Here is a 12285-nt window from a genome sequence, read left to right on the forward strand (position 1 = left end):
GAAAACCTGGGAAAGGTGCTTTATAAAATGATTGGCTTAAATTTTTTTCCTGCAAAATTTTTTCTCAATATTWAAACTGTTCACGCTGATTTGACAGCTTGAATTGAGTTCTTACCAAATGAAGTCTTTTACCAACTACTGTAGCTCCATCTAAACCACTGGCCACCAGATTCTTTTGCACAAGGGCAAAACATCCACAGCTGGTTACAACAGCACACACTGGGGAAGTAAGGATGGATCAGGACATTCAGAGCTAAGGACACTCCCACTGCCTTCACCAGACYATGCACCAACAGCCCTGGGTTTGGGGATTGCTCCAGGCTCAAACACATTTCTGTGCACTTAAATCAGAGTGACTTTGGTCACTGCTGTCAGGAAAGACACATCACAAGCCCTACCCTGGAGTTTGCAGGCATTCTTCCAGGCTCCTCCTCTCTCACCAGAGGGGAAAAGAAACATCTGAGAAGTGATGGGGCAGAGTGTCACTTCGAAAATGTTTAAAGAAAACTCCTTTKTACTGCCTTCTCCTGAGTTGAGCTAAAAGGGTTGGGTGTGACTGTTAAAAGAGATGCAAACTGTATCCTTAGAAAACAAAATGCTGTTTTTTCTATGGCTCCTTCCATTTTCTATGCCTTAGTGCCTGGTGCCTCCAATGTAGACATYGGGGAAGATGAATAAACAGTTCTTTGTTTCCGTTTCTCTTAAAGGCGTGGCATTAATATTGATGAGGTTCACAGAGATCTAATGAACATTTGCAATCCGAGACTGCGCACTCAGATGGAGTGTGACACTAAAATTCAAAATCTTGTTATTGATCTTCAGAGGAGGACTAAAATCAGAGTAAAAAATGCACCATCTCTGTGTCTCACCAGCCAGCTCTGCTTTCACTCCCTTGCCTGAAGTACTTTTATCAGTACAGGGGGCAGGGCCAGTCATTAAATATTCAGYTCCATCAGCAGCTCGCATTTCCAAACACCACATGCAGCATTGTGCTAGAAGCAGGCCCTCAGTCCCAAGCACTGGGATGAGGGCAAAATCTCAACAGCCCATGCAGATCCCACAGCTTGCCAGATCTGCACCAGCACCTGGCTGTTAGCACCCAGATCTGCTGAAGGGAGAGCTCAAAGGACACCACAAGGAGGGTGCTGGCCCCTCAACATGGACATGGGGCTCCTTAGGGGTGGCTCAGGAGAAAGAGGATTGAGCAGCTCAAGCCTTGGGGTTTGGGATGGCTCAGAAGGAAGAGGATTGAGCAGCTCAAGCCTTGGGGTTTGGGATGGCTCAGGAGGAAGAGGATTGAGCAGCTCAAGCCTTGGGGTTTGGGATGGCTCAGGAGGAAGAGGATTGAGCAGCTCAAGCCTTGGGGTTTGGGATGTGGAGCAAGAGCAGCACAGGGTAAGGACGGGCAGGAGCACGGCTCAGGGAATGCACTCAGCTCCTCCTCAAGCATGGCTCCCACCAGCAGCAAAGAAAATGAAGTCATTGTAACTCCTTTGCTCCTTTTTGGGTTTTTTTTCCCTAAATTAGAGTCCTCTCCAACACAATGTTTGCAAAGCCCTGAGGCTGGACAGGCTTTGRTGGTTGACATGGGCTGAGCAGCTGCAGGTCTCACTGAGCACAGAGCAAACTGCAGCTTCTCAGCACATCTGGAAATGGGTCCATTTTCACTGAGGATGGGCAATCAAAAAGGGAGGTACCCAGCATTTRAGGCTACTTTTGGAAACATATTTGCAAAGTGAAAGGGAGAAAATTATGCAGGCACCTGACAGAGTATTTATTTTTGTTCATAGTTGATTTTCCTTTTTTTTTGCCATAATTGCCCAATTTGCACAGTGGGTTGTGGTGTGCACAAATCATCTTATAATTGCASGCCATAATTATTCACAGTTCTTGTCCAAAAGTGTTTTCATTTGATTTTAGAGCAGACACTCTACAGCAATGAACTGGGGAGGTTCACATTCCTCTCTGGAGCTGTTCTCTCAGATGTCAGCAGTTTCAGGAAGACAAAACTGTTTAAATTTGCATTTGATTCAAGTCTGGAAGATTACTGGAGCAATTGGGAGGACAGCTCYTTATGAAAACTTGTCCTAGGAACCAAATAATGTCACCTCAAGTCGGAGCCACAGGCAGGATTAAGGAAAAGATCAATCTCCCTGCCCATCTGGTCTTTGGGGTTCAGTGTTCAGTTACTGCCAGCTTTGAGGGTGGTGTTCTTGACTGTGGGGAGCTGAAACCACCAGCTGATTTCATCACAGAGTAGGAGCACTATCAGTCTCCTACGGGTGACATCAATTTCTATGCTTTAAATTAGACTTTTTAAAAGTGCAAAACGTCTCTCTGAAGCAGCGACTCCAATTTATCAGCTCRCTCAAGTCCAAACAGAACAGATGGAACACAGATAAGTGAAGCAGACAGCTTAATTTACTCATGACCTCGACAAATTGAAACTGGAATCATTAACAAGTAACTCTTCCACGGATTTTCMAATGGCTCTTTAAAAATGTACATACCTGCATTGCACTGAGCTGGACAACAATCTGTTTGGTGGACAGATTGTCTGAGTTTGTGATGTGCATTCAACGATGAAACATTTACATTCTGGAAGCTTCAAGCTCCTCATCCAACAGTTTCTAGCCCAAGGCACTTTGTAAAACAAAACAACGGAATCTATATGGCACCTGTGCATTGGGAATGATTCCTTGGAAAAGGATTCCTCAGAAATGTTGAGCTTTGCAGTGGGCACACACAACTAAAYCAGGATTACCTGTGGGTTGAGCCCAACGGCTTTGACCCCTCCTGTGCAGCCAATCCCAGTGTTAACCTAATGCCATTTGATTTCACTGCTCAAGTGGTCCCRTCCAGGATAAGACAGATTTGTTTTCTTTTTAATTCTCGTGATTTCCGCTCCGCTATAGTTTCARGGGGGAGTTTAAGATGCACACAAACAACAGAAAAAAAAGATACAACCAACAAAAAGTCCTCACCTCAGCATTCAGATCTGCTCCAGCATCTAGCAGCATCTGCACCATAGCCTCATCACCCCTGACACAAGCATACATCAGTGGAGTCATGCCCTAGTCATTTTTTGGAGTTAAAAAACAAAGGAATTGACAAATTTAACACAGAACTCACTTTGATTTTTTAAAAACAATTATATAAGTATATATCATCAAGACTAACAGCATGTATTCAATGAAAGCCATTACCTCTGTTACAAACATGCCCCTCAGAGTAGCAAAAGTCAACCRCTTTTGTAAAAATCTCCATTTTTGTTGTCACTTTGTGCTTACTGTTTGTGTTTTCCAGATTATATGCAGCATGGTGAGAGAAACTTTGCCAGCCTCACGTCCCCCCTCGTACACTGAGCCCCTGAGCACCTTTGGGGGCCCCATCAGAGACATGTTTTCACCAAAGCAACTGTTATTTCTACTGGTATGTTAAAAAGACAAGAATTCTATCCAGTTTTCCACAATCAGTGTCTTAAAATCTAACTTTTTAATTACTGAAAGAGCCTTTAAAACATCTCTAGCTTTTTTTTAAGATCGGTCAGATTTGAGCACAGCTTTTTCCACCTGGATACTGTMAGGGGATGGAAATGTCAAGGCTTTGTACAGCACTCCCTAGAAAACATGGRTTTAATTTTAAATGAAATGCCACAGAGCTTTGTTGCAAGTTGCTGGCTCTAGGAAAACATGGCCCAGCTTGGAGAAAAAATAGATTAAGTGACCCTTCACTACAGAATCACCACAATGCAATTTGTATTAATCTGAAATACCTGCTAGGGCTGATCATCATTTCCCTTAAGGGAAGCACTGCTGTGGCAACGAGTCCAGATAAAACCATGACCAAAATTATCCAATCTACTGTAAATTATAACACTAATATTGTTTAATAAGCAAAAGCTGCTTATTAAATACAGTAGGGGGTGTTGACCAACAGCCAGCAGCTGTTTAGCAGTAATTCTCCTGCAGCATGTGCTACTTCTGATTCACATTTACAGCCCACCTCGAGGTGCCCCAGTCAATCTGCTGTCCCACCACAGTCCTCTCACTGTCAAACCCAAGTGCTGCTATGAAGGGACATCATTTCCAGAGAAATTGGAGGTACCCACCCTGGCAATGATACTGCTATTCCTGCAAGAGCCCAGCAGAAGTGCTTTTGCTGAACTAGCCCAGTTTCTGCTCTGTATGCAGGGCTAAAGGTGGTGGGTGCTTATGTGTGGAAGGGCTGCTCTTGTAGAGACAATATAAATCAATGTTTGTCTGTGCAAAGTCCTTCGATYCTCTCTGAAACACACTGAGCATTTCACGGGATCCAATCTGCAGTGTGCACTTGGGGCCTCATGCCATTATTAAATAAAAACAAGCTCACCCTAGGCAAGGGGAGTTCTTGGGTGACTTGAATTGGCAAAGAGAAGCTGAAAGGAGCAGCCAGTGGCAAAACATTTCCTTTGGCAGTCAACAAACGCCACGGGAACAAACATGTGAATTACAAACAAATTGTGCTCGGGCCTTGGAACACCAGGCTGGGTGAGCAGCTTAAAATTAAATACATGTTCCTTCAACTGCTTTTCGGTTTCTGTAAGTGGTGTCATTGGATAATTAAGTCAAGTGTTTATTTAGCACAAGAGTCTAATCAGATCTGTAGAAACAAATCCGAAAAGCGAGCGCAGGGGCTCCCCTGTAGGAGACAGCACTTGGGCAGCCACAGTGAGGAATCCTGTGGAAATCCAGAGCAAAGGCTGTGCCTGGGAGCCACACYGAGTGCTCTGAAGGAGGACTTCACACAGCCTAAAAGAGCCCAGAATGTCATGCTGCAATCCCAGGGTTATAAAAAGTTAATGAGGATTTTAACCTGCCCTTCCCTTGCACTGCTGTCCCTGTTGCTTTTGCCTCTCTCAGTCCCCCCAGGCTTGTCCTGCAGACACCCACCCCCTCTCTGCACGGGGGAGGAATGGATTTTTAACGAGCCCATCATTAAATGTTGGAATCACACGCAGGAACACAGTAACAATGTGTACAATCAACAMAAAGGGCATTTGGCTTTGGGCAAAATACAAAATTACTGTCTTTCTTCCAGCTTTCTATGACTTAGGGCTCTGTCCTGCAAGATGTGGGACATTCGATCCAGCAGAACATTTAAGCACAGGTTTAACTTTCACTCAAAATAGGATGTAAAAGCATGTGTTCTGAGTTAAGCATGTGGTTAGGTACTTTGATGAATCAAGCCAAAGTGTTCCCAGTTTTCAGCCTGGAGGACAGAGGAAATACGCTGTGAAAAGTTTCCAGGTTCAGACTAAAAATAAGTGTAATGTATGAACCTTGGAATGAGCAGTCTGATAGCTTTTTTTTTTTTTTTGTGCAGGAAGTATTGCCCTCTTCTAAAGCTTTTCTCAGATGAACCTACAATATTGACTCAGACTGAATCTACTGAACAGCAAYATAACTCACATTCTTGGAACAGCTTTCATCTAAGAAGACCTAAACCCATGAACAGTCCAGCTCTTGCCCCAAGTGACCACCTGAGAAGAGACTCCTGCCAAAAATGATGCCAAAAGCTCTGGGAACATGGATGATGAACTTTCATCAGGGGGCTCCATTCCAAAAGGAAAGGTTGGTATCCACAGCCATCCTTTCCCTCTGGGAAGGAGGAACCACCTCGGGGAGCATCAAGGCTCTTCAGCTGGTGGATGTTGGCCACGATAACCAACAGAGGGGCAACTGCAGAGAGACTTTCAGCTCTGCAAGGTTCATTCAAACTGGACTGAAATCAATCAAGAGGGCCAGCAATTAACCATTGACTGGGGCTGGGAAGTGCATGTGGAGTGARTGACAGGATCCAGAGCTGCTCACCTCACAAAGCCCTGTCTCACACCACTGAAGCAGTTTGAAGGAGTCAGCTCAACACTAARCTCTCTTGGGATCTTCCTCCAGCTCCACTCAGCTCACTGTTAAGCAGATTTCAGGGGATGCAGTYGTGCTGAGTTACCTCAGTACTGACAAATCAACACAACTCAAAATGACCTCACTTAACACAGACCTTCACCTGGCAGCGCTTTAACCCAATGCAAATAATGCAGGGAAAGCAGAGCTCAAAGCTGGGGCTCCTTCTCTTGTGACAAGCAGACAAAACTCTCCCATTTCCCAGCTGCTTTTTGAAATGTCTATCCTGTTACCTGTTCACTCATGCTGTTAATCCCATCGGGCCCCAACAAGGATATGGCTTGCTTCACCAGATCCGTTCGGCCGCAGTTGAGCATGCGAAAACCCAGGTCTTGCTTGAACTTTGCTTCGGTGGCAACGGCGTCCAGCTTCCGAGAGGCACAGAAACAGTCATCAATCCTGTGGGGGAGAGAAACAAACYCCCTCAGAGGACAGCCAGAGGACAGATCTCCCTGGGAAAATAATGATAAATAATAAACGCTGTGCCCTGGTTTTGAAGGATTTAGGTCATTGGCACATCCATTCTCCTTTGACCTGCGTGTGCAAGGGAAATGCTGAACGGGCAGTGATGATGCAAGCTAATGGAGATTGCCCTTGGTCTATCTTGCATGGGACAAGTCATGCATTTCAATAAAAACTGGGGAAAAAAAGCACAGATTTCACTTGATTTTGTTTCCCTGTTTTGGCAATGCGCAGTACATTCTCTCAAAAAGTTTCCTCTCTGCAAGGCAAGGTTATCCAGTTCCCCTGATCCCTGAAAACTTTCAGTGACTTCAATAAGCTTTGAACTYACATCAAATGGATGCATAATCGTTGACAATACAACAGAGAAAATAATGTCACTCCAAACACCTTCAAGGATCTTACCAGCACAGCCCCAGTAACAGGGAAGCCTTTTTGGAGCAGAAAGTGCAAGCTGCAGAGTCCCAGGCTGGTTGAGAGGAACCTCTAGAGGTCACCTGGTCCAAACAGGTCATCATGTACATAAAAACACCATGCAACTGGGGAGAAGGCAATCTTGCAAGCAGTCATGGTAAAACACAAACCGTGCTGGCTGCGTCTAACAGAGGAGATGTCATTCTTTTAAGGTCTTATTCAAAAGATCTGCAAATTGTAAACTGATATCCATTTCAAATGAAAGAAGGGCTAGGGGTTATTTAGCCAAGATGTGAATCTACAGCTCCAGAGAGAGCCAGGCAATTCAAAYCTAATGTTTATCCAACTCGGTTTCATCTTGTTAAAAGACAGATTTGCTTTTCTTTCATGCTGAGGAGTGTCTGGGGCAGAGGGTGGAGCCCAAATCCACAGTGCTTTTGGTGTGAACTTGGATAAAGGACTGTTTGGAAAAACACCACTTCAAATCTGCAAAAATGCTAGGTCAGAAAATGAGGGGCTACTTATGAAGGAAAAAGAAAATAGAGATCAAAAGTGAAAAAGTCAAGCATGCATCAAATATTTGGTTTCTACTTCAAATGTAAAAAGCCGCAGCAAATCAAAAGAAAAATATAAACAACACATCACTATCATTTAAATTTCTTCTTCAAAGTGCTTTATCAGAGCTTTATAAAATATATAACACTGCTTAATATTTAACAGCACCATGCAACAAAATATGCTGTTTATATAGAAGCAGTGGTATGTAGCAGGTGCTGCTGCTCTTCCTCTTTCAGAAGAGGAAGAAAAATGAAATGCAAAATACAAAGGGTTTTGATCAAAGCTTCTGCAGGTTTGAAACTGGCATCTGAGCTCAGACTTGCTCTCTGCTGTGCTGGGCCATGACCAGTCTGGAGGACAACACATGATTTGTTGATGTTCGTTCTACCTGCTCAGTTTGGGTTTTGACTGATAAAAAAGTTCATGTCCTAAGAATGCAAARAAGGTATGCTTGGAGTATCACACTCACAGGAACACGGTGACATTCCAACACCACAGTGTGCTGCAAGATTAATGCACAATAAACACTCTGCAAGAGCAGTGACACATTCTGCACCAGCAATTGGCCCACAGCAGAGAGGGAGAAAGCAACACACAGCAAGGCTGGGGTTTCTGCAGTAATTTCTGACTGAATTTGAGGAAAACACAAAASCAGCCCAGATATGCAGGGCTGAGCTCGCTGACACTGAGATCCATGGAAGCAATCGAGGCTGAACACATTCACACCACATGGCATATTTCTGACACGAGAGCTACAGCAACATTTGGTGCTTGTTACCTCCACAGCATGAGATGCTGAAGATCCTTTAAGGCATGGCAAAGATAAAGCATGCTCACAAGTTAGGTCGTGGGGGTTTTGGTGCATGGAGGAGAGATGCTGGACTTCACAGCTGCAGATGGCATTCCCAGATGATTCTGGGCTGAAAATGAGGTGGTTCCTCAGCAAAGTGCAGCTGTGGAAAGATCCAGACATCCTCTGCAGAGGTGTCTGTCACTGTGAATCACTACTTCATCATTTGCACTGAGGTATGTAAMATACACTGAATAAAATGGGTCAAACCCAGACAGAGCTGCACTGACTCAGCCCAGCTCAGTGCATGCAGAACCATCACTGATCATCTCTCCAGAAGAGAGCCAGACTGACCTGGGCTGCACACCCACAGCAGGGAGGGAAGAGGAACAAGGACCTATCTCACCTAACCTGCATGGACTCTCCAGATCTCTACTCCAGGTTCAGCAACCAGCAGGAACTCCTCCATTTCTGGTCTCCTGAAAGCAATGCCAGCTCACCTGCTTACAACAGCCAAGGAGGGAAGTTCTCATATGTTGACTAATTAACTGGATAGTGATCAAAATGGTGAGTTGAATAGAACACCACTATGCAAGGGAAAGGAGCAGAGCATGAGGAGAGAAAGCAATGTCTTGAAAATCCAGAGAGATGAATGAGTTAAGGAAAAAGAGATTTAACATGTACTGAAAAAAGTAGTGAAGAGACATCAAAAAATGATCAGGAACTACAAGTACAAACAGAAGAGAACAGCATCACTTTTAACACTAGGGAAAGCCAGCTGGGAAGATGGCACAGCAGACAGACTGAGCTGTCGCATTTCAGAATAAAAACTGAAAAAATTTAAAAAATCAAAGCCATCAAAAAATCAAACCTAAGCCAACACAGCACTGCATTTTCTCCCAAGTCCTCCTTCTTACCACTGCATAATATTGATTCCAAAAAGAAGCAGAGGGTATCTGCTCCATATTAACACTGTATAAAGTGACAGGCTCCATTGTGGATACCATCCAGAACCACAAGCATTAAAGAATGCAAGATAAAAAAAGAGGAATGGAATAGACTTCCAGGCTTGACTCACTCAAGACTCTTTMACTTTGGACTGAAACAAACATACTGACAAGCTATGAAGAGGTGGGAAAGTGATGGCAAAAAGCTTGAAACATAAGGCTGACGGGGAACAGTAAAGTCAGCTAAATATCTAGGGTCACTTTTCRGAGTTGTGAAACTGTGCCTGCTAAGCAAGGGAAGAGAGCACAYGCACAGAGCTGGAAACCTCCCCAGCTGCGCTGTCACTTGGGGCCCTTTTGCCAAAAAGGCTGGGTGATCTTTCCAAATGCACAGGAGGCTGACACCAGCGCAGCAGCAGGATGTCCCCTCCAGAGTCTGCCAGYCACCAGCATTTACACAGATCATCCTTTCCCCAAGACCTCACCCTGCAGAAAAGATGCATTTCCATCACAGGGGCTGGAAAGGCTGATGGGATGAGCAGATCATGGTGGGGCCAGAGCTCTTCTCCTCCTCTTGTACCAGGGACAGTCTCGGGATGGCAGGGCAGCGCCACGCCAGGCACACTCTGAGGTCACCAGAGGTGCTACAGTGACAAAGGTGGCACTGACCAACACCCTCTGGGAGTGATAACCTCTCTCCAAAGACAGAATCCATTCTSAACCTCCTTATTCAGCAACCTGTGGGGCTGGGCAGGCTGTTTGGCACCACCACCACCAGGGCATAATGCYCCCACTCCCAGAACTGTGAAACAACAGCCTTGAATTAATAACACATGCTGATCATAGTCCTTGTGCTTAACAGAAAATTCACCCCTCTAATTCAGGGGTTCAGTCACACAGCCTGTCAACTCTCCCCTTCCCTAATATGAATCAAGCCAACAACTGCCTTTATAAATAAAAGGAAAATTAGAAACAAGTGAAATAATCTTTAGATTATATTTGCAGTAAAACTGTGACCACATTTTTTAACTTACAATGCAATACAATTTCCTCCAAGTCCTCTTTTAATTCTGGACAGATAYTGCCTCTACAGCTGTTATCTTCAAGATCACTACAGTGTTGCCACTGCACATAATTAAATTGACTGTGGCTTTATGTGGGGAATGCCATGGTAACATTAATTATTTGCAAATGGTCACTGTCAAACACTGCATGGTGACCATGAYACTCCATCATACTCTCAAGTACTCAAACCTCTGAAAGAAATCTGAGATAATCTTCATTTGTAATGGGTCCTAGCAGTACAGCAAATTATTTTTCTTTCCCCAAACTCGCATTACAAAAACATAATGCAGCATTTCTCCAGCAGCAGTTTAAACACAAGGGATTTTTTTTTTCTCATTTTCACTCTGACTGGCTAAGAGAGAGTCTGTGCAGATCTTTAATAAGTYACTCATGGGTAGAATACGTTTGGGAAAATGGATGATTCAAAGGCAAAGTGTTTCTCTTTCCATCGTAACTGGTAGGTGCAGTTGATTTAAAAAGAAATGSAGTGCAGCCTGTGATGAGCAGCAGGACAAATGCTCCCCTTGGCTGAAATGAACTGATCACTGATAGCCAAGAATCAGAACCTTGTTTGTCCACCTGGGACTCGATCACCAGCCCTTTCMATTAAAAGAATGATAATCCACTCATTAAGCCCATCTTTTTAGCTCTGTACAATTTATTCGGTTTGTCCTAAATATGAATGAGGTCTTGAGTCAGAAATTATTTCAGTTTCAACCAGTTCAGCTGTTTGGGAGCCTGGAAGGAGTCTTATTTTAGCCAGCAATATACATGTATTTTCAATGCTGAATTTCTTGGGGTCATGGATCACTGTTTTGATCTGGGCTGCACACCCCACAGCACAAAGGGGTCTTTTTCCTTCCCTGGGGCTCTTCAGCGAGACACAAACAGTGAGAGTGGGAGCAGCAGACAATTTGATTTAAACTTGTGAGCACTCTTTTTTCCAACATGGTGCTTTAAAAAGGATTGTAATGCTGATATTAATAGAACGACAATATAAATACTATATTGAGACAATTATTTGCATTTTCAGTTTGGGAGAGAGGAAAATGTAARCACAAACACATTGATCAAAGTGATGAAGAGCAGTACGTCTTATTGCAGAAACAGAATATCTCCCTTTACTTTAATCAGAAGCTAAATTAAGACAAGAAAAAAATATACTCCAGATATTTATTATCCAACCTCTTATCTTTGTCAAAGGTCTGAGAATAAATTGGTTATAAATACTGGAAAATACATTTAAAAAGTGATGTGACTGTCAAACCAAGACCCAAATCTCTATTTCAAAACAGTCTTAATATCCCAGTTCCATGAATGTAGGTCAGGAACCATGTTCAAAATTAAATCTGAGCTCAGATTTTGAACAAGGCCACAGTGTCACAAGAAAGTTCTGTTAYAGATTCATCTTCCATATAAATAGATTGCACAAATCTTCACTAATGAGTGGAAAATGGTGTGTTATCTGCATCCTGATTATTGCATTCAGGAATGTAATATAGGGATGTGTAATAAATTCAGGGATGCAATAAAAGGGACAAAGCATATGAAACAGCAGGAACAATGCTGCTTGCAATAGAAAAAAAAGGAGGCTGGATCCTAATGCCCATAAAAATACAAGTGTATTCTGCCCTAAAAGTGAAAGAGAACATGAGGCCCAGGTCCTCCACTTCAATAATTTTTTTATTACTGCTGTCCTCAAGCAGACAATTGGCAGGACAGTGAGATTCACCTCAGGAACCCGTGCTCTGAGTAATAAAGTCTCCTTCATCTGCTGGCACCATCTGCCCCAAGGAACTGATGGATTTTGTCAAGTAGCTTGTTTGCTACCACTCACATTTTTGTAGCTAATTACAGCAATAGCCATGGCTGGTCTTAAAGGATTAGTGAAAATTTGTGGGAAGAACAAGGACATTCAGGAAGCTAGGCAAACACCAACCATTCCTACCTAAAGGTGGTATTTAATTAAATAGCAGAATTTCTTGGCAATTTTATACTCTCTCTCTCTCTCTCTCTCTCTCCAGAAACTCAGCCCCTCACCCAACATATTTTAAGAGAGAAGGAAGAGCAGTGTCTCTGAAGTTTTGTCTTCAAATCTCTATTTTTT

The 12285-nt window shown here is 43.5% G+C and overlaps 1 protein-coding gene across 1 annotated transcript in view; it reads right to left on the reverse strand.

Annotated features, from left to right (window-relative positions):
• Positions 1-12285, reverse strand: part of ABTB3 (ankyrin repeat and BTB domain containing 3) — a 148912-nt gene that overhangs the window by 24593 nt on the left and 112034 nt on the right. The window contains exons 5-6 of the mRNA XM_057381083.1: positions 6176-6341; positions 2985-3074 (exon numbers count right to left, since the gene is read on the reverse strand). Coding sequence (XP_057237066.1) covers positions 2985-3074; positions 6176-6341 — 256 coding nt within the window. The remainder of the gene's footprint in view (positions 1-2984; positions 3075-6175; positions 6342-12285) is intronic.

Source organism: Malurus melanocephalus, unplaced genomic scaffold, assembly GCF_030028575.1.
Source record: "Malurus melanocephalus ecotype Western Australia unplaced genomic scaffold, MMel_1.1 scaffold_490, whole genome shotgun sequence".
Taxonomy (NCBI): domain Eukaryota; kingdom Metazoa; phylum Chordata; class Aves; order Passeriformes; family Maluridae; genus Malurus; species Malurus melanocephalus.